Consider the following 21,812-nt stretch of genomic DNA (forward strand, 5'->3'; position numbering starts at 1 on the left):
ACAGCAAGCTTGAAATCGCTGATTGGTTTGACACCGTGTAACAGCTGATTGTACGAACTGCATGCAAGCTGAAGTGTAACTGTTTTTTCTCTAATCGATAATTTTTATTTGTGTACTGCAACTGGATTCTGTGTATTCTGCCGTCTAACAAAGCTCAAGAAAGTGACAAACACATTTTCTTTCAATATTTAAAGATCGTTTCTATTCCAGTAGTTCTTTTACAAGAAGAACCTCACGTGATAGTCACATGACGAATCCCTCCGATCACATGACACAGGAAGAAGGCACCTCCTCGTAGCAGACAGGGTTCAGATTAGACACCCGCAGAACGCGTTTATTGTTTTCCACGAGTTGAAGGTTTGTGTTTTACTTTTTGTACGAAGTGGGCAGTGATCTGCAGATAGTATTGTACCTGTCAGTATGTGTAACCTTCGCGGGAATGAAGGCCAGGCCCGTTTGCTCTTGGGTTTCTATGTGACTATAATTTTTATAGCATATTTCGTGCCATCGGAGACATAGTCTCTGGTGCCATACAGTATAATGTGTCTGAGCCGCACATGAAAATACGGAGCAAAATGTAAACTGCCGAAGGTTTGTATAATGCATTGTCATTATCTCATGCAAGTAGAGTAGGTCAGAGTAGTGCTGTGAAAGGAACACTGCTTGCTCATTCTTATTATATGATATATGTGTGATATTAAAGGTAGTTTTAGCTGTTCCTAACTGTGAAAGACAGTTGAATTACTATATTTATATGTACTACAGTTGTCTAGACACAGCATATTTATCACCAAACAAACTGCAATACTTTTTGTCCGTTATGACAAAACGAAACTCGGTTTTGACAGTATTGAGGTCTAATGAATGACGTCTCACAACGTGCGCAGTCGTCCTTGGCGGTCAAGAATGCCGCCGCGATCATTGTGCAGACGACACTTCTAGACCGCCAATATTTTTTGTGCGCATCACGTGCTCCACATCAATCGGCCGGAAACAAAGCAATTGGGAAACCTGGATTGACACCTTCTTCGGTTTAAATTAAGTTGCTCATGATATATATGCTATTATATTGAGATACATATATGCAAGTCTTTCTCAGTCTAAAATTGATGGACATACATGTACACCTTTCTGTTAAAAAGCAAGACTAGAGTTCTTTGTGCTTTACATAAAAACATATCTTTTTTGATGATTTTTTTCGGTTATAACAAAATAAAGGAACCTCTATTTTGAGAGCTATACTCGTTAGTGTGAATGCCGGTTTAAAGGCATGGCAAAAAAACTACTTAACAACAACAAAAACCCAAGAATCGTACATTTAAAAAATGTAAATTAAAAATTGTAATTGATAACTCAAAGAATTAATCAATACATTAGACTCTAATAGTACAGTACGCATACAGATGAATTTAATAGTGAGAAAGTTAATACTTTTTTTTGCAAAGGCAAGAACAATTAAAAGTAAATTTTAAGGGGCTTATTTTCCGTCAGGTCTTAATTGCCTATATTGGACATGAATTGAGTTTTTACGCCCTCACGGCTTTTGATGTATGCGTGTTTAGGTGGTATCGGCCATCTGCACTTATGGTAGAATGATCAAGATCTTTAACGTGCCATTGTGGTGACACAGGGGTGGGAGATAGATACCGTCTCTGGGTCTGCACATAAAGTTGACCCGTCCCGGCCCGGATTCGAACCAGCGACCTTTCGATCACAAGTCCAGTGCTCTACCACCTGAGCTACCCGGGGCCCCACAGGAACAATTGCAATCAAGATAAGAAAATGTAAATTTTTTGCTGAGTTGTGAACACTGGTGTCAAAGGGGTGTGTTTAAGTAGGTATTGTGTGACATACATAATGCAAGACTGTGCTTGTTTTTGGACAGATCACAGTGTGGCTTGACCTAGCTTGCTTGGCGATTTGATCTGGGTATTTTTACCACATCTTTAACTTGTTTTGACTCTCTCACCTGTTTAGAGCTATATATAGGACACGCATACACACTTATTCTCAATCTCATCCGCACACATATATATATTCACCACATCCCAAGTAACCCATTTCAGGGACAGATCACATCATTTTTAAAGCCGCAGTTTTGAAAGAATGTCTGCTATGTGCTACAGCGACTTCCTCCAAGTCTGTTATCATTAGATGTCAACACCCAGCTCCCCTATGCCCACAGGCTAATTTACAGGCCGTCTCCATTTTCAGTCTGCGAGCGCTTCGGCATGGGCCATGGTTTGCGGGACGTGTTCAGTTTTCCTGGATAAGCTTTTCGCTTTTGATCGTCTGTGGTCCGTACTGTACAGAAGGATTAATTTTGATGTATTTTTGAAGTGTTTACAGTTTGTTTAATATCATAAGCAGTGTTGAAATGTTTGTAATGTAACTGTTTTGTCCAAGTGACATTTTTCTTTGCATTGCTTAGCACATTGCATCGGATCGACTATTTTTTGTTTTTCTTCTCAGAGGGGGGAATCGAGACGAGGGTCGTGGTGTATGTATGTGTGTGTGTGTGTCTGTCTGTCTGTCTGTCTGTCTGTGTGTAGAGCGATTCAGAGTAAACTACTGGACCGATCTTCATGAAACTTTACATGAGAACTCCTGGAAATTATATCCCCAGACATTTTTTTCATTTTTTTCCATAAATGTCTTTGATGACGTCATATCCGGCTTTTTGTAAAAGTTGAGGCGGCACTGTCACACCCTCATAATTAATTGATGAGTTTGGTCATTAAACATCAGAAAATTGTAATTCAATTTCTTTTTTTTATAAAACGATCCAAAAACATTTTCGTCTTATTCTTCGTCATTTTCTGATTATCATCGTAGTAGCTAAAGAGACCATATTTTTTATGCTGCACTTTATTATAAATGGGTGAAAAGAATGGGTTGGGGCGGGGTGGTCAGAAGGTCATAAATCAAATAAAAAAGATTTACCTCTCCTTACAGGCTAATAAAGCCCAAAGAAATACCCTTTGGTTGTTTACTTTCGTTTACAAAAATCTTATTTCCCAGATGTTTAATTTGTGGTGGATAAAAATTGGTTGTATACAGTCATGGGTCACACTTTTCCTTCTGTTCCTTCTGGGCAGCATAATGGATAAAAACATGATACATTGACAAAAGTTATAACTGCTCGGAATATGAGTTTTTAGAACAGTGTAAAATAATGCATACAATTGTTACACACAAATACAAACATACATGGACTCACACAAATACGCACACAAAAGCACTGAAACACACACTCACACTCACACTCACGCACACACACACACACACACACACACACACACACACACACACACACACACACACTGAGTTCTGGCACACGAAGCAACCAAAGTGAACGAAACAGTAACTTCCCCTTTTTTCTCGGTCCAGTATACCACCATACTCCTGCTTATCTAAACAGTTCCCGAGACACTTGCTGGATCGAGGGTGTGGGTGTCAGTTGCGCATTTGGAGGCCATTAATCATCCCCCACTCTCCCCACTCTTCCCCTCCATTTGAGATCTTCCTACTCGCAGAAAAATTCCTCCCGATCTTCGCCTTTAAGGGGGGGTTTCCAAATTTCTTTCAGGGACAATTCGACAACGCGAAGCGTTTAGTTGAGGGCGTGAAGCGTTCAAACCTCCTTTCCCCGTTTGAAGCGTTCAAACATGCTTTCCCCGGAAAATGTTGATAAAAATAAGGAAAATGGAGCAATCTGGTGCAATCTGAGCCAAGAAACTTCCCCTAATAGTAATCCTAATAGTAATACACCTTCCAAAAGTAAATTTAAGAAGACAAATTTGGATCTAAACAAGGACAATTGACCGATCTGGTGCAACCTGAGCCAACCAATTACCAAACTACTTTCCAAAACCGTCACTTGGAAGTCCTCGGGGGGTTTCGGAAAATGTTGATAAAAATCAAGGAAAATATAACGATCTGGTGCAATCTGAGCCATCAGTTTTTTTCTTTTTTTTTTTAGGCTAGGGAGGGTTTCCGGAACCCCCTCCCTGGATCCGCCCCTGCACTTCTCTGGATTTAGCATGACTCTTTTCTGTTGACAGAGCTCTTTAAATTTCCTTTTATGAAACATCAAAGCGTTATACCTGTATCTCACACTCTCCAAAACTTTTCAGATTTGGAGAGTTAAAATCTGCAGCAGAATGTCGGTCTTGATGAGAGGCGTCTCTATGGTGCTGGTGCTATGCACGGTGCTGTTGGAGCCCAGCAGTGGTGCACGTGCTTTCCGTGCCATGTTCCCTGAGAGTTATCCTCCCATGCTTAAGAATGGAGTTGATCCCGGAGACCCTTTGTTTCTCACGCCGTATCTCCAGAAGGGACAGCCGCAGATGGGTGAGTTCATTTGGAGGGGGGGGGGGGGGGGGGATGATGATCAAGGGGTCATAAGGGGGTGGTGGTGTTCTTTGTGAGTGTCCTTTAATTCCGATGAACATTTGAATTGACCTATAACCATAGTCATAAGGACATTAAAGTGTTTTCCTTTTTTTTTCTCTCAAGAATTTAGCCTGTAACTGTAAGGTTACCTTCATTGTAATATATACCTTATTGTTTTATATGAACTTTTACTAAAAAAAATGTTTAAATTTTAACAGATTGACTAAGACTACAATAACTGACTTTATTATAGGTTCTCTGAATGAAACATGTCCAGAAAGTCTCTTGTGTGCATCATTTTGGGATACAGACAAGGCATATATCATACCCTGTTTTTATCACAATGACAGCTTTTTCACATCTTGTGTTACAAACAAATTGAATGCATGATTCTGATTTCCAGCTCAGAAGTTGAGTCAGGTGACGTCCTTGCCTGGGTGGTCCGGGAAGAGTTACGCGGGGTACATCACTGTCAACGCTACACACCAGAGTAACATGTTCTTCTGGTTCTTCCCTGCTCAGGTAAGATTGATAATTATTACAGTCAAAGCCGTTTAAAACAACCCCCCAAGGAACCAACCAAATCTAGTCATTTTGGACAGGTGCTTGCTATAGAAAGGTAAATTATATAGAAGAAAACTCGTCTGGGAGCCTTCAGAGAGTGGTTGTTAAAAAGTCAGTGGTCGATGGAAATGAAGTATCAAGCAAAAACTCCCAACAGTTTCAGAGATCCAGACACTTTTGTGTGACTCTAGGTCATCCACGACCCAGGAATGAATGGGTGAGCGCCACTCCAAGCTGGTTTGAAGTGAGATACCCAGTCAAGGGCCTTTGAAACCACTCATTAAATGAAAATAATCACACACAAGGAAGAGATTATACTTGTACAATCATCTCTTTTTACATTTAGTCAAGTTTTGACTAAATGTTTTAACATAGAGGGGGAATCGAGACGAGGGTCGTGGTGTATGTGTGTGTGTGTCTGTCTGTGCGTGTGTGTGTGTAGAGCGATTCAGACTAAACTACTGGACTGATCTTTATGAAATTTGACATGAGAGTTCCTGGGAATGATATCCCCGGACGTTTTTTTCATTTTTTATAGTTAGTCAAGTTTTGACTAAATATTTTAACATCGAGGGGGAATCGAAACGAGGGTCGTGGTGTATGTGCGTGCGTGTGTGTGTGCGTGTGTGTCTGTGTGTGTGTGTAGAGCGATTCAGACTAAACTACTGGACCGATCTTTATGAAATTTGACATGAGAGTTCCTGGGTATGAAATCCCCATACGTTTTTTTCATTTTTTTGATAAATGTCTTTGATGACGTCATATCCGGCTTTTCGTGAAAGTTGAGGCGGCACTGTCACGCCCTCATTTTTCAACCAAATTGGTTGAAATTTTGGTCAAGTAATCTTCGACGAAGCCCGGACTTCGGTATTGCATTTCAGCTTGGTGGCTTAAAAATTAATTAATGACTTTGGTCATTAAAAATCTGAAAATTGTAAAAAAAAATAAAAATTTATAAAACGATCCAAATTTACGTTTATCTTATTCTCCATCATTTGCTGATTCCAAAAACATATAAATATGTTATATTCGGATTAAAAACAAGCTCTGAAAATTAAATATATAAAAATTATTATCAAAATGACACAATGCAGAATGACACACAATGGTGTTTTTTTTACAGCACAGCTAAACAACAGGAGTAATCTCAGGGCTAACAAATATCCAGTTATATTATTGATCTTCTATTATAGAAGTTTACACACACACACACACACACACACACAACAAAGAGACATCCTAATCAAGCAACGATACATTTGACATTCAAGTGAAAAAACACCTACCTGTAACGCAGACCGGTTCGCTCCACGGACTCAGTCCACAGCTTCAAAGCCGCATCCCTCTCCATTGCTTTGGCAGAGGCGTGGTGGTTTTGCTGACAATTCTCTCTGTGGCCCTCCATCCATGCATCCCACTCATCTTGTGGCAGCCCCTCCTTTTCTTTTATTTTGCATGCGAGGCAATATGTGCTCATCACATGGAAGTCAAGCACATATCCTGTCAGCATCTCGACGACCAGGCCTACACCGTAGTGGGACACATAGCCCCTTCTTTGCCATGTGCCATCAAAAGCCACATCAGCCCATGGGACACCATCATCAATGTCCCAACAGTCTTCTGGCTCTGGAGTATTTTCGTCGTGGACGTAACCGGGATTCATTTCCTGGTTGTTATCCCGGACAATAGACCTGCAGTTTGCTAACGTGAGCTCACAAGTCTGCACTGATGCTGTGCAGACTGTTTTGTGCAGGCGTTGGTACGCGTTTTCAGACATGTTTGGCATCCCGAATATTGCACAAAATTTGTCCAAAGCAGCAAAGCCGCCGCCAGTCTGAACACTGTAGAGTACAGATCGATGGTTGACATCAAATGCCTGGCAAACCCTGGTGCCGTTGTAAAGTCTCGGCGAAGTGTGGTTCTCTGCAGAGTAGTTGCAACCATCCGTCGTACACCGCAGTTTCATTTTTCGTGAAAGGCCACTTTTGTCGCCGAGTGTCACCTCCACAGACGCATCACAAGTCGGACATTTCAGCTCTGACAACAGCTGATTTAGTTGTCCGATTTCCATCAGACACCAGTTGCGATGCCTAAACACCAATTGATCCTCTTCATCCACGACTGGGAAACTCTGCCGGTAGCAATTCAATTTACTCGCTGATGCTGACGCAGGTTGGGCGATTATTTCCTCTACCTCAGCATGTAAATCGTGTTCCACCCCTTCGTACACGTGCTCCATTTCGGCTTCACACGATTCGCCGATCTCTGGTTTTTCAACAAGCGCTTTTTTAGCAAGACGCATTTTCTCCATGTGAGACACTTTGCTCTTTGAACACGCACCGTGTTTCACTGTTGACTTCGTCGCCCTCTTTTTTCTTGCCATTATCACGGTTCAAACAAGAAAATGTGTGCTACAATTGACAAGATTCGCTTCGAAGTTGTTTACAACAGAATTCACAGGAAGTAGTATCTTCGTGAACACTCGGCATTGACGGAAATCCCCGAGGACTGAGAAATTTGCATATGCGCATGCGCAGTGGATACAGTTATAAAAACTGACCAATGGGAACGATGTGACCTAGAAACGATAACAATCGGCACCTCTCGGAGCTTACTCGGCATGTTACGAAGCTCAATCGTCGCCGGTTTGTTCGGGCTCGTGTGTTTCCGTTATAGAACTATTCCATTCGTCCTTGACCTTATCTAAAAGCCGGAATTTCACAGAACATTTTGGTAGGTCACTTTTGATGAAGCAGACGATATTTGTGGCCACAACTTTCGTTGGAAAATGAGCTCTAATCAACTTCTTCACTTGAAACAAAGGCCAACACATCAACTAATGGCTACAATAAACTCTTTATTTGTATATTTCTGATAACATTTTACACTTGAAAAGACAAAAAAATGAAAGTTAACATGTTTATCAGCCCAAAAAAGCTAAAAACCCAAAACACATAGTTTTGTGATTTTTGAACATTGCCTTGTGTGGGGTCTCCCCTTAAATTGTCCAAATCAATTTAAAAACACTTTCATCTTATTCCTTGTCGGTTCCTGATTCCAAAAACATATAGATATGATATGTTTGGATTAAAAACACGCTCAGAAAGTTAAAACAAAGAGAGGTACAGAAAAGCGTGCTATCCTTCTTAGCGCAACTACTACCCCGCTCTTCTTGTCAATTTCACTGCCTTTGTCATGAGCGGTGGACTGACGATGCTACGAGTATACGGTCTTGCTGAAAAATGGCATTGCGTTCAGTTTCATTCTGTGAGTTCGACAGCTACTTGACTAAATATTGTTATTTCGCCTTACGCGACTTGTTCAATAAATACCTTTGATGACGTCATATCCGGCTTTTTGTAAAAGTTGAGGCGGCACTGTCACACCCTCATTGACAAAGGCCGGACTTTGGTATTGCATTTCAGCTTGGTGGCTTAAAAACTAATGAATGAGTTTGGTAATTAAAAATCGGAAACTTGTAATTAAAATTATTTTTTTATTAAACGATCCAAAAACAATTAAATTACATATTCTTACTCCGAATCACATAAAGCATTGACACAGTCTGAGATGCTAAGGTCTGAAAACGCTTACCCGTCTAACATTTTTAAAGGGAAGCAACCCCATCACCAAAAGAGCTAAAAATAGCCATGGTAATGAGCACATACTCTGTGAGTTACCTCCCATTGGTGTGTACTACGTCACTACCTCTATCACCACGTGGCTACAATCATACGGGTTTAAAGAAACTAAAAAAAACATACGCGGGGCAGGTGGGAGGGCATAAACTATGTGATTCGGGTAAGTATTGTGTAGGGACTGGGTGGCCGAGTGGTAACGCACTTGCGCTCGGAAGCGAGAGGTTGCGAGTTCAACCCTGGGTCAGGGCGTTAGCAATTTTCTCCCCCCTTTCCTAACCTAGGTGGTGGGTTCAAGTGCTAGTCTTTCGGATGAGACGAAAAACCGAGGTCCCTTCGTGTACACTACATTGGGGTGTGCACGTTAAAGATCCCACGATTGACAAAAGGGTCTTTCCTGGCAAAATTGTATAGGCATAGATAAAAAATGTCCACCAAAATACCCATGTGACTTGGAATAATAGGCCGTGAAAAGAAGGATATGCGCCGAAATGGCTGCGATCTGCTGGTCGATGTGAATGCGTGATGTATTGTGTAAAAAATTCCATCTCACACGGCATGAATAGATCCCTGCGCCTTGAGTCCGAGTCTGGAGATACGCGCGCGATATAAGACTTCATATAATAATAAAGTATATTAATCAAATGAAAAGGTACTTTTAAAGTTTTCGTTTAAATTACATATTCTTACTCCGAATCACATATAGCAGATAGCTTCACCAAGGCGGTGGGAAAGAAAAAATTTCAAACTCACTCTCAGATCCTTGCCAGAAACTGGCCAGCTGCAATCAATGCAGGAAGTCCACGAGAGCCATCCTGACGAACAGCCGAGACGTTCCGTTGCGATATAACCTTCGTGGTTGAAAACGACGTTAAACACAAAATAAAGAAAGAAAGCCGAGACGTCCCGAAGATAATAGTTTATAAAAACATCTTCAGAGCGCCAAAATGCTGTGGACAGCACCTCTTCTAGCCTCTTAGAGCGCAAGACGGCTAAAGATGATGCCCAAGCCCTTGTCTCATGGGCTCGGGCCGAGTCCAGGGGAATGGCAGGCTGCGCCCCCCCTTTGTTCAAGTGGCTCCACCCATAAGCTTGTCTAATGAGGGAAGACACCCACCGGGCCAACGCTACCTTAGAGATGTCTCTTTCTCTTGCTGTGTTGAGCGAGATGAATAAGAGCTTCTGTGAGCTAGACCTGACCGGCTGAGTGTGAGCAAGGTAAAAACCAAGGGCACGAACTGGGCAATTAACCAAGTCTGGATCCGCAGGAGCCAAAACGTTGGTAAGGGGCTTGACCAGAATCAGAGGAGAGGCCCGTCGCGATATAACCTTCGTGGTTGAAAACGACGTTAAACAACGAAAGAGAAGAGGCTTGTTCCGGAGCTTGATTCTTTGCCAGAAACTCCGAGCGAAATCGCAAAGAGACTGAGCCGTCCGACTCATACGAGATATCCTCTGGAATTCCAGAAAGGCGTGAATTTCACTACCTCTACGGGCTGTTGCTAACAGTAACAGAAAAAGAGTTTTCCGAGGAAAAGATCCCACTTAGGAGTGGGAGAGCGAGATCTAGCCTCCTTAAGGGCCGCGCCCTTAATGACTGCCGCAATGACTCCGCTGACGCTAATGGAACGTCCAATCTGTTTGAGCGTAGCTGAGATAGCTGATCTCCGTACCCTCAGAGAGGAAGCGGAAGCCCCCTGGGAGGACAAGAAGGAAAGATGGTTGGCAACTTGCATGGCGCGAGGAGCAACCGAGTTCAATCCACGAGCAGAACACCAGGCGGCCCAGGCCCTCCACTGTGAAGCATAAACAGACGAAGTAGACGCTCTGTGTGAGCGACCGACTAAGTCCATCGTCAATTCTGATGCTCCAGCACGCATCAGTGAGTCCCGAACAACCTCCACACGTGAAGCTTGAGCAACTGGGGCTCTTCGTGTGGAACGCCTGTTCGGGGCTGCACCAGCTCCCCTCTCACTAGTGAGAGAGGAATGGGAGGACCGTGAGCGAGCCTCAGCAGGTCCGGGAACCAGGCCTGCGATGGCCAAAGGGGGGCAACCAACAGAAGGGCTGGCCCCTCCAACTCCGCCTTTCTGATTACTCTGCCGAGTAACGGAAACGGCGGGAAGGCATACGCCTCCAGACCCGTCCAGGGAAAGTCCAAAGCGTTCATCTGCCATGCCTGTGGATCCGGGAATGGCGAGACGAACACCGGAAGCCTCTTTGCGAACCTTGTGGCAAAAAGGTCTACCAGAGGCTTTCGGACCTGGGCCCAAAGGTGAAGCAATGCCCCGTGAGTGATCGTCCACTCCGACTGAAGCACCCTGTCGGAGCGACTGAGCGCGTCCGCCAGAGTGTTCAGGCTCCCTGGAAGGTACCTGGCTGAGATTGTGATATGGTGTTGCGAACACCACTTCAGGATCTCGCAGGCCCTGTTCGAGAGAGACCGGGACCGCGAACCTGCCTGCTTGTTGAGATAAGCTGCCACTGTCATGTTGTCTGTAAACAGACGAACATGCTTGGCATGAAGGGAGGGAAGAAACTCGACCAGAGCTAGAGCCACGGCTTCTAGCTCCAGCAAGTTGATGTGCCACAGGCTCTGTTCCGCCGACCACAGACCTGAATATGTGATGTATATTAACCCCTTGACTGCCGCGATTTTTTTCATTTGCTGCATTCTCTATGCCAGGGACGAAAGTCATAACACAGTATACTGTTACTAAAAGTGCTATAATTTTTTTATTTTTTGAATTAGAGATGTCAAATTTTACACAAATGTTCATCAGATATGTAACTTTTAGAAAATAAAATCAAATCAAATAAACACATCACTAAAAGTGTGATTCTGCTTGAAAGCGTGTGCATTGTGTAAAGGAAAAAAAATTAAAAAAAGAAAAAAGAAAAAATAAATAAAAATTAAAAAATGGGAGGTTTACATTAGCTGTTTACTCACCAAGTCACTGCCAGAACACAAACTTTGTGTGGAAGCACTCGGACAGACACAAGCCTGGTATAAAATCCCCATCACTGGATGGCAGTGATGCACCTTCCACGTTTCACTACCACCGAGGTCCGCCATCTTTGATCTTTGTTTTGGTAATTCCGAGAAATCACGTTCAATTCGCGGAAATATCAACTGAAACCAGATTATTAAAGGTTTGCAACTCCTCCCCAACTGTTCTTCCAACACTGGGAGCACTTGCCTCCCTTTAATCGTGTTTGTGCTTCTCATACACCAACGACGCGCTGAGCACGAATGTGACTCGTAGCTGGGCGTCTGGGATATCAAGTGTACCTACGAGTGACACTCGTAGCAGGCAGTCAAGGGGTTAATCAAATGAAAATTTACTTTTAAAATTTTCTATTTCATTTTATTCTTCGTCATTTTCTGATTCCAAAAACATATACATATGTTATATTTGGATTACAAACAAGCTCTGAAAATTAAAAATACAAAAATTATGATTAAAATTAATTTTCCGAAATCGATTTAACCCCTTCACTGCCACAGTACAACAGCATTTTGGTATTGCTGTGCGCCAGGGCAAATTTCGCTTTCTTCGGTAGGTTCACTAATCTGTTCACTGCTCAATCATTTATTGAGATATCTCTTAGATCTTTGGCATGTGGTTTGCTTACACCATTGGCTATTATCTGATAACATGATCATTGGACTTTGTTTGTGATTGTTATAGCAAAAATCGATATAATGACCGTTTTTGTCAAAAATTACAGTTTCCAAACTTTCACACACACACTGCAGCACGTAAAACCGCAGAAAACACAGCTAAAACTGGTGTCAAACATCAGGTACTCACATTACAGCCCATAACAGTATTCTTCTGTGTGGTAATCCATAAATCACTTCTTGTAGAGCTTCCAGAACACTGTATCATTTGAAAACAGGTCCACGAGTTGATGTCCGACTTTCGGCCGCCATTTTGAATCTTATAGATCGGAAAAAAATTCTAAAAATGTTTTTAACCTCGTGGTACTAACTTATCTGAACGGTCAATGGGAAAGAACTGTGTTTAAACCCCTACAAGAAATTGGACAGTGGTTACCTCCCATTTAGTTTTCACAAATGTCCTGAAAAGTGCTGATTTAAATGCCACGTACCTTGTACGTGTATGGGCGTATGACAAACCAAACATGACCACGTATCTAGTACGTGCTGGGCAGTGAAGGGGTTAAAAACAATTTCATCTTATTTCTTGTCGGTCCCTGATTCCAAAAACATATAGATATGATATGTTTGGATTAAAAACAAACTCAGTAAGCTAAAAAGAATAGACATACAGAAAAGCGTGTTATCCTGCTTAGCGCGACCACTACCGCACTATTCTGCATGGCTTGTCGATTTCACTGCCTTTGCCACGAGCGGTGGACTGACGAAACTACGAGTATGTGGTCTTGGTGAAAAAAGCATTGCGTTCAGTTTCATTCTGTGAGTTCGACAGCTTGACTAAATGTTTTTATTTCACCTTACTCGACTTGTTTTATTATTTTGTTTTGTATAAACAGTTTTCCTGCTGAAAGGAAAATACCCTCTGTGACTTCAGCTTTGATGATCTTAGGTTCTTTGATGCTGTACACCGCATACCTGTACCTATGTTGAAAATTGTTTATTTTTATTTTCCAGACTGACCCTGTCAACGCCCCGGTGGTGATGTGGCTGCAGGGGGGACCCGGGGGGTCTTCTCTGTTTGGTCTCTTTGTCGAACAGGGTCCTTTCTACATCACAAAGGAGAACAAATGTGAGTTGGCACGCGCACGTTCGTGGAGGGGGTGGGAGGATGTACACGCAAATGAATATGTGCTTGAGTTTTACTTGGCTCTTGGAAAGTCATGATGTGTATGTACGCTGTGGATTATAGCCCACATGTAAGTTCATCCAATCCCCTCCCCCCCCCCCCCCCCTCTCCTCCCGTGACATGAAAAGTAACTCTGTCAATTTCAAACTTGACAAAAAAACATAGCAAAGTAACTAATATGAGTTTTCCTAAATCATAAATGCTCAAACATTGGAGCAAGTCAGAAGAAATGGAAACAGATGTGTCATAGGTAACATTGTGTATAGCAGATGTACGTTTCAGGGATCTGCATATGTGAGCTCGAGCGAGCAGTATTGGGCGCTGTGGGGGGAGAAGGGATATGAACAGGTTCTGATCAATTAATGTGTCTATAGGTTAATGAGATTTCCATAAAAATATGCATTCTTTTTTCTCAGCAGTACAGCTGTCATGAACAGATCCTGTACACACTTGATGCGTGGTTATCAATGATAAATATTCTTTGTACATATATCGCAGTCATTTCTATCAACCACCCCCCCCCCCCACCCCCACCCTACCCCCCTTGTTCCAATCTGTGTACTGGCTGATGGCTTCCCAGTAAATCATGTCCGAGTCTACAGGTTGACTTTTTCATCCTTGTCAACATAGTTACAGTGAAGTCCGGCTGTAGTGATAGACCCATATAGTGATAGTCCGGCTGTAGTAATAGAATTTCTGGGTCCCGGTCCCAGTTGTTCATGTTCTTTGTTAACTTAGTCCGGTTGTAGTGATATTTTTCAGTCCGGATATAGTGATAGTCCGCTTGTAGTGATACTATTTTCAAGTCCCGGGGAAGCTAAAGTCCGGCTGTAGTGATAATGTTCGAGAGTAATCTCCCTTTACCAAAATGGCGAGCAAAAGCCAGCCACGCACTGTGCTTACCCTGAAGCGGAAAATTGATCTGACAATTTTTCATTTAACCCTTATTTCTAAGTGGCCCTTCTCTCTCTCTCTCTCTCTAAAACACACACACACGCACGCACGCACGCACGCACACACACATCGGCTGTTGAACTGCCAGGACGGGGGTAGGTTAACACAGGACATTTGCAAGCCTGACAAAGACGACAGAAGAAACGTCACAAAACGAAATCAATAGTGGTTCCAAAATCACCTTGTTACTGCCTTGAGGCAAGCTTACCAAATGTGCCGCCGCATGTAGCAGTAAAAGCTTTGAAGATATCACTACAACTACAAGCGATTGGCCGGATGTAGTAATAAAACCTACAATAATAGAACTATAACCGGACGTCCGGATGTAGTGATAAAACCTACAAAAATATCACTATAACCGGACGTCCGGATGTAGTGATAAAACCTACAAAAATATCACTATAACCGGACGTCCTGGTGTAATGATAGTCCGGATGTAGTGATAAACAAATTTGGTCCCGAGGGCTATCACTACATCCGGACTTCACTGTATTCCTTTTTTCCCCACAGTGATGCCCAGAAACATCACCTGGAATGAAAAGTACTCCATGCTTTACGTTGATAACCCGGTAAGTCATTAAGTTCTTTATTTATTTGGAGAGTTGGTGAATGGGTTGCATTTTTAGTTGGTAATCTCAGAGATTGACTTGAAATAAATATTTTTACATTTTACTTAATTTTAGTTTGTGTAACATCTGTTGCAGCAAATAATGCCAACATAGTTTATTTCAATTACAGCATATATATATCTGGCTTGCTGCAACTTGGCACTCGTTCAACTACAAAGCCCAGTTTAGCATAGGATAGGAAGAGTTTAGTTGTAAATCTTCAGAAAGAGGGAACAGTAACAGAAAAATTAACCAAATAATTGGCTGCGCTTAGTCTGAAGCTGGAATACTTGGATGCTAAAAACAGCAAAATAAACTGTGATGGTAAATCTGTGCATGATTGCTTTCAGGTGGGTACAGGTTTCAGCTTCACCAAGGATGATGCAGGGTTTGCCACTGATGAGGTGGATGTTGGCAGAGATCTGTACAGGTAAGTGTTATAACTGCTGAGCTGCCTGTAAAAATGAAGTACCTATACTGTGAAGAGGATATTGTAATGTCCATGCGCTTGCCTCTGAGTAAATATATCTGATTTTCATGAGACTAATTTTGTGCATTTTTAAGCTTAGCGTTATGATGATCTGTTGACATCTAAAACTATTATGCCCAGAAAAACATGAACAAAGTGCATTCTTACCCCGATCTGCAGGGAAACTGTAATTGAATGACCATGATCTCCCAGTTTCGTTCATCAGGTGTGTAACTGAAAGCAAACAGAAATTGTATCTGTAATTAAATATCATATTCTTACTCCGAATCACATTAGCATTGAGTCACCTGAGATGCTTATCACTGAAAAACGCTTACCCGGCTAAAGAATTTAAAGGGAAGCAACCCCATCACCAAAACGAAAGTGAAAGTAGCTTTGGTAATGGGCCAGCACACCGGGAGTTACCTCCCATGCGGGTGTGTGCCACGTCACTTCCTCTAGGAACACGTGCCTATTCTCATACGTCTTTTTCACCTCGGAGAGGACGGTTCACTTTTTGACGCTCTGTGGCTGACCTTGCGTGTTTGAGTGACGCCCGCCGGCCACGTTACCCAGCTTTTCTGCTCGCCTTGCCTACAGTTTGGTGAGCTCGTTCCCGTTTGTTGTTGGTTGTTTGCGCTGTTTTCGTTACTGTACGTTGTCCGTTTTTTGCGGACTTGTGTGTCAGTGACTTGCGTGTTTCGCCATTTTGTTGTGTGAGTTAGCTAGCTAACTCGTGTGACTTTGCTAGTAGCTCTGCGTGCCCTCTTTCTGTTTGGGCAAGTGTAGCTTTAGTATTTTGTTGACGCGTAAGCGTGTGTGTTTACTGTGTTTTCAGTCGTTTAGACTTACGTTTCAGTAAATCTTTTTCACTTTGCCACGTGTTGTTGACTAACGTGTCAGTGTCTTGCGTGTCGCCATTTTGTTGTGTGAGTTAGTTTTCTAGCTCGTGTGACTTTGTTTGTAGCTTTCCGTGCCTCTGCTTTTGTGGGGCAAGTTTAGCTATAGTATTTTGTGAACGCATTAGTGCGTGTGTTTACTGAGTTTTCCAGTCGTTTAGACTTATGTTTCAGTAAATTTTTTCGCGTTGCCACGTGTTGTTGTCAACATGTCTGATTCAGACAAGCGCCGTGGCAAGTCGGACCCCAAGGGGAAAATTAAGTCTAAGTCTTCCTCTTCCAAAGCAACGTTACTTGTTACAGACCAAGAGCGTAACACTTTGTTGGCTGTACCTATTTCGGCGCCTAGCGCTGTTACTACTTCTGCTTCTTTTGCGGCGCCTAGCGCTACTGTTACTTCGGCACCTGTCTCTACATCGGAGACTTCGTCATCGTTGTTAGCACCTGGACAAGGTGCGTTGGTTTCCTCTCTGTTAAAGTCACTGGTTCCGGAAATCCGCAGCTTGAATTGGTGCAGGCAGAGTTTCAGCGTTCCGTCGCCAGCAGTTCGGCGTTTCCGGCATCTGGCAGTGACGTCCGGGCATTGGCTTCCGTGTCTTTGTCCTCCACTTCCGGCTTGGAGCAGCGTCCTCCCTCTTCAGCGTCGGCTGGTAAGCAGAGCTGGTCCGATAGCCCTCGTGAGGCGCCTGGACGTTCTCCTTCGGGGGACAGCTCTTTCGCATCGGGTCACGACCGATACCATGCTGATCTTTCATTTCCGGCGATAACCTACGAGGCCCCGGATTTGATCGAACAGCGGCGGCAGTCGGTTTCGACTGCCGCATTTCCGGCACTTGCCGGAAGTGATGATCCGTCCGCTCCGGCACGCTACGGCGGTCGCGGCAGGATGGAGTATTCACTGACTTCCGGTCCTTCCGGATCGCGAAGTCAACCAGTGCAGTCTTCACTTCCGCATTTTGCGGTTCCGTTGACTACACTTCCGGTTTCGGCCGGAAACGCTTCTTCCTCTTCTGGTGGTTCCTTCCGGATACCAGATAGTGGATTACAGCGTGCGCCTTCCGGCCTTCAAGCGCCTAGGCTTGAGCAGGCATCACTCCACTCAGTCGGGGGAGTGACGTCAGCTCATCCAGCTCCGGTTTTTGCGGATGGTCGTCCTGCTTACCCTTTACCTTCACAGGGTTTTGGGCTGCAGGATGATGTTAGTGCTCAGGCTTTTCCGGTTTCCGGTTTGCCAGGGCATGCTTCTGCTTCCGGAACTGGTGACTTCGGTCATGGTTCCACGTGTGACTATTCTGATGCTCCATCAGTGGTCAGCGAGGAGTCGCGGGGCGTGTTTCCGTCGAAGCTCAAGTCTGTTCTTGACGTCGCGGCGGAAGTAACGTCTCGTTATTTCCCTGAAGGGGTGGTGGCTGCGGACTCTTCCGCATCATTCGTTCCTTCTGCCATGGCGGACTTCCGGCCGGCACAGGAAGATGTTTCTTCCTTCCGGTTCGCCGAGTCTCCGTCAGTGGCTTACCAACTTTCGCATTCGCTGGTTCGTCCAGCACATGCGGGGAGTGGTATTCGGCCAGTGCCTGTTCCGTTACTGCTTCCTTTTGGTCCAGTTCCGGAATCAGCTCAGCAGTGGGTGGCTTCAGCTGCTCAAGCCTCTTCCTTCGTGCCTACGGCCAATAGGAAGCTTGGCATGCCCAATCAGAGCCAGAGTTGGCTGGCGTCTTTTGCACTCCCTAGGGCTACCCTTCCGGTTTCCCGGGAATTGCTGCCTCTTCTGACTAAACCGATCAAGCGTGATTCGGTTTTGCCGGTTTCTGAGGCTTCCCTCCTCTCTGCTGAGGAGGTTGGACGTCGGCAGATCGAACTGTCCTCCATTGCGGAGACTCTTGTTCGGGCTCTGTCTCGGGCATTGACCGATTCGCTGGTTCCTTTCACTCTCAGTGAAGAACAGAATGCGGACGATGTCTCTGCGCTTTTGACCGCATTGGCCAAGGTCAATGTCACGATCGGGTGACAGAGACCAAGAAAGTGTCACTCAGTGGAGTGCCTGTTCTTGGTCGATTATGATAGAAAGCGCCTGTACGTGATATTGGGCTACAGCAGAGTTTGCTGACAGTGCTCAATGAACACGGAGGGTTTGCTGCGCACGAGTTTTACAGTGGAGGTTTCTGCTGTCATAGGGCTGACGGTTTTTCGCTGACAGCGCGCACGGGATTTTCAGGGATTGAGTTTCTCGTGTCTTTTTTCTGCTTGGGGAGGCAGAATTGTGTATAGCTGGACTGGTTTTGTGACAAGGTCAGTCACGTGTTATTGGCTAGGTTGTCTGACTGAGACACAAGGGCGGCGCACTTGACACCCAGCGGCAGAAGGGGAAGGATCTAATACACAGTTTCTAGAGTATGATGGTTTTTCACCGAATATTGTATTCGGCACTCTAGGGGAGCTTCCACCGGTTATTTCCTTCACACTGCCACATATTTTGCTGAGGACAAGTCGTCAACATTCCTTCGTCGGCGATGGCTTTCGCATAAGGATTCGACAAGGGGTTCTGGACGTTTTTGGTCACTGTTGACGAACAGAGGCTGTTCCAGGGAGGAGGCGGACTTTGCTTCCATTGAGAGTACAATCATAGGCTTTTGAGGTAATAAATCATTATTTAACGCTGTTGATGAGTCTGTGTTTGTGGAATGAAATACTCTCTGTTGTTCTTTCCAGGTTAGCGCATAATTTACTCTCTGTGACGCTAAAATACTAATCTGTATATGGTTTTTGCAGATAGGGAGAGAAGGACGGAAAATGACTGTTTTGTTGTTGTAAAAAGTCCGTTTTGTGCAGGCCCACGTGCTCGATGAGATATTTAAAGATGACATGTTTAAAGGTGGTGGGTGAGGGGTAGCTGACATGTTTAGTGCACCGATGCTTTCTGTTTGCAGCCTTCGCTTCGCTTTGTTACGTGTTCCTGTAACATCTGCACGGCTGACTTTGGCGGGACCTGTTGAAGCTACGCTAACCAGGAGACCGGCTAACCAGGAGACCGGCTAACCAGCGGACCGGCTAACCAGCGGACCGGCTAACCAGCGAACCGGCTAACCAGCGAACCGACTAACCAGCATACCGGCTAAGCAGCAGCAGCAGAGATAAAGCTAAGTGCACCATGTCGTACGCACCCCGTTGACCACCGTTGTCTTTTCGTATCTGTGATTTCATTGGAGTAGTGACAACGTGGGGTGTGTGACACCTGCACGAACTAGAGCTTTTCGAACAGAACATTCGCATTTAACTATATTTACACGGGTTCAGCGTGTTACTATAATTTTCTATATACTACTGGCATTTTGTCAGTGAACACTGGTTTTTTTACGTGTTGAGAACGTAAAAGGAACATATTTTGAGTGAAGGCTCGAGGGAGGTGGAGAGTTTATACATAAACAGGCGTCTGAAACTTATACTTTTGTTGACTCTATTTAATTGTATGCCTGCGAGAGTGGATCGTGGTGTGGTTAGTTAATTAGTAGTAATTAACCGGTTCATAATCACCTTAAGTGATATATTGAAACGTGACATTCAATGAGGAACAATTGCGTCTTTCCTCCCTGCAGTACACCCAAGCGGTACTCTGTAGGAGGGATCTCTTCCTCTCGCAGTCCCAATTCACGGAGCTGGCTACTAGGGAGACCTTGAGAGTCTCCCCGGTCTCAGAGGAGTCTCTCTTCTGTCCGCTGGCACTGGATGCCAGACAGAAGGAGATTCAGTCGAACAAGGACAGTCAGTTCCTTGACTACACTCTGAAGGGGGTGAAACAGTCTCAGCCTTCTAAGCAGAAGCAGGCTCAGACATCGTCAAACCCCAAGCCAGCTCAGAAGCGGCAGGCTCCGCCGGCCGCTCGTGGTGGGAAGAAGAGGACGGCATCGGGGAGGGGGCGTGGCGGCTCTGGAAGTAAGCCACACCCCCAATGAAGCGCTCCCGATCTCACCCCCCTCCCGCCCTCCACCTTGGTGATGGCGGGAGGCCCCTCCCGGTCACTTTCTCGTTGGATGTCGGTAGTAGACAGCCAATGGATTGTGGGAGTGGTGAGATCGGGCTTCCGTCTACTCTGGCGGGAGGAAAAGGCGCCTCTTACCCGAGTGCCGCCGCGGTTCAAGCCCCCCTTCTCGCAGGAAGCACGTTCCGTCTTGCAGTCGGAAATTGCCTCCCTGGAGCAGAAGGGCGCGGTGGAGAGAGTTCGGGTCCACAGCTCCCTGGGATTTTACGGGCGTCTGTTCGCTGTTCCCAAAGCGTCAGGAGGATGGCGTCCCGTGTTGGATTTATCTCTCCTCAATACTTTTTTGAGGGAGATAAAATTCAAGATGGAGACGCCAGCCTCTGTCCGAGACTCTCTCCGCCCAGGAGACTGGGTGACCTCGATCGATCTCACGGACGCATACTTTCACATTCTTATGCATCCGGCCGACCGGAAATGGCTTCGTTTCCGGTGGGGAGATCAGATCTACCAGTTTCGCGCACTCCCTTTCGGGCTGTCTCTCGCACCATGGATTTTCACCATGGTGGTGAGACAGGTCTGTGCACTGGTGAGGTCCCAGGGTATCCGTCTGCGGGCTTATCTGGACGACTGGCTCATCATGAACCAGTCCCAGAGCGGCTGTTTGCAGGATACCCTGACGGTTCTTCGAGAATCCAACTCGTTGGGGTTCTCGATCAACCGGGTAAAGTCGGAGCTGACCCCGTCACAGACATTCACTTATCTGGGGATGTCTTTCGACACGGTCGCTTGGACTGTCCAGCCTTCTCAGAGAAGGGTGGACAAGCTCCAAGCTCAGATTCGCTCCACTTTACCTCTCCTGATGGCTTCCATCCGCTCGCTCGCCTCCATCTTGGGGCAGATGGAGTCTATGGCTCTTCTGGTTTCACTGGGCCGGGTCCACAAACGTCCGCTTCAGTTCGCTCTGAAGCCGTTTGTGGACTCTCCTCTGGTGGACTGGGACGCCCTCATCCCTTTGCAGGGATGGTTCCAGTCTGCGACCCTTCCGTGGTTGGACACGGAGTGGGTCTGCAGAGGTGTTCCGATCGTCGTGCCCCTCCCCGACCTGGACCTCTTTACAGATGCGTCCAGGGAGGGTTGGGGGGCACATACAGATCTTCAGACTACTTCCGGTCTGTGGACGACGGAGCAGTCCTTGTGGCACATCAACTTGTTGGAGCTAGAGGCAGTTGCTCTAGCTCTGGCCAAGTTTCTGCCCTCCCTGTACGCCAAACATGTTCGTCTGTTTACAGACAACATGACAGTGGCGGCGTACATCAACAAGCAGGGAGGCTCGCGGTCCCCGTCTCTCTCGGAGAGGGCTTGCGAGATCCTGGTGTGGTGCTTTCAGCATCATATCACGATCTCGGCCAGGTACCTTCCAGGGAGGCTGAACACTCTGGCAGATGCGCTCAGTCGTTCCGGTACAGTGCTTCAGTCGGAGTGGACGATCACTCACGGG

At 45.2% G+C, this 21,812-nt stretch overlaps 2 protein-coding genes across 3 annotated transcripts in view; one reads left to right on the plus strand and one right to left on the minus strand.

Moving 5' to 3' along the window:
• Nucleotides 1-15,675, minus strand: part of LOC138982299 (uncharacterized) — a 76,060-nt gene extending 60,385 nt beyond the window's left edge. Inside the window, exon 1 of the mRNA XM_070355560.1 lies at nucleotides 15,608-15,675. The gene's annotated coding sequence lies outside the window, so the exon portion shown is untranslated. The remainder of the gene's footprint in view (nucleotides 1-15,607) is intronic.
• The window catches only part of LOC138982308 (probable serine carboxypeptidase CPVL), a 31,420-nt gene continuing 9,847 nt past the window's right edge, over nucleotides 240-21,812 (plus strand). The window contains exons 1-7 of one of the 2 annotated variants that reach the window (XM_070355569.1): nucleotides 248-357; nucleotides 1,631-1,784; nucleotides 4,137-4,353; nucleotides 4,799-4,917; nucleotides 13,237-13,351; nucleotides 14,873-14,931; nucleotides 15,321-15,400. In XM_070355569.1, the coding sequence (XP_070211670.1) occupies nucleotides 4,164-4,353; nucleotides 4,799-4,917; nucleotides 13,237-13,351; nucleotides 14,873-14,931; nucleotides 15,321-15,400 (563 nt within the window). In that variant the 5' untranslated portion in view covers nucleotides 248-357; nucleotides 1,631-1,784; nucleotides 4,137-4,163. Of the gene's footprint in view, nucleotides 358-1,630; nucleotides 1,785-4,136; nucleotides 4,354-4,798; nucleotides 4,918-13,236; nucleotides 13,352-14,872; nucleotides 14,932-15,320; nucleotides 15,401-21,812 lie in introns of both variants that reach the window. The other variant, XM_070355567.1, reaches the window with a different exon arrangement.

The sequence above is a fragment of the Littorina saxatilis genome, linkage group LG12, assembly GCF_037325665.1.
Source record: "Littorina saxatilis isolate snail1 linkage group LG12, US_GU_Lsax_2.0, whole genome shotgun sequence".
Lineage (NCBI taxonomy): Eukaryota > Metazoa > Mollusca > Gastropoda > Littorinimorpha > Littorinidae > Littorina > Littorina saxatilis.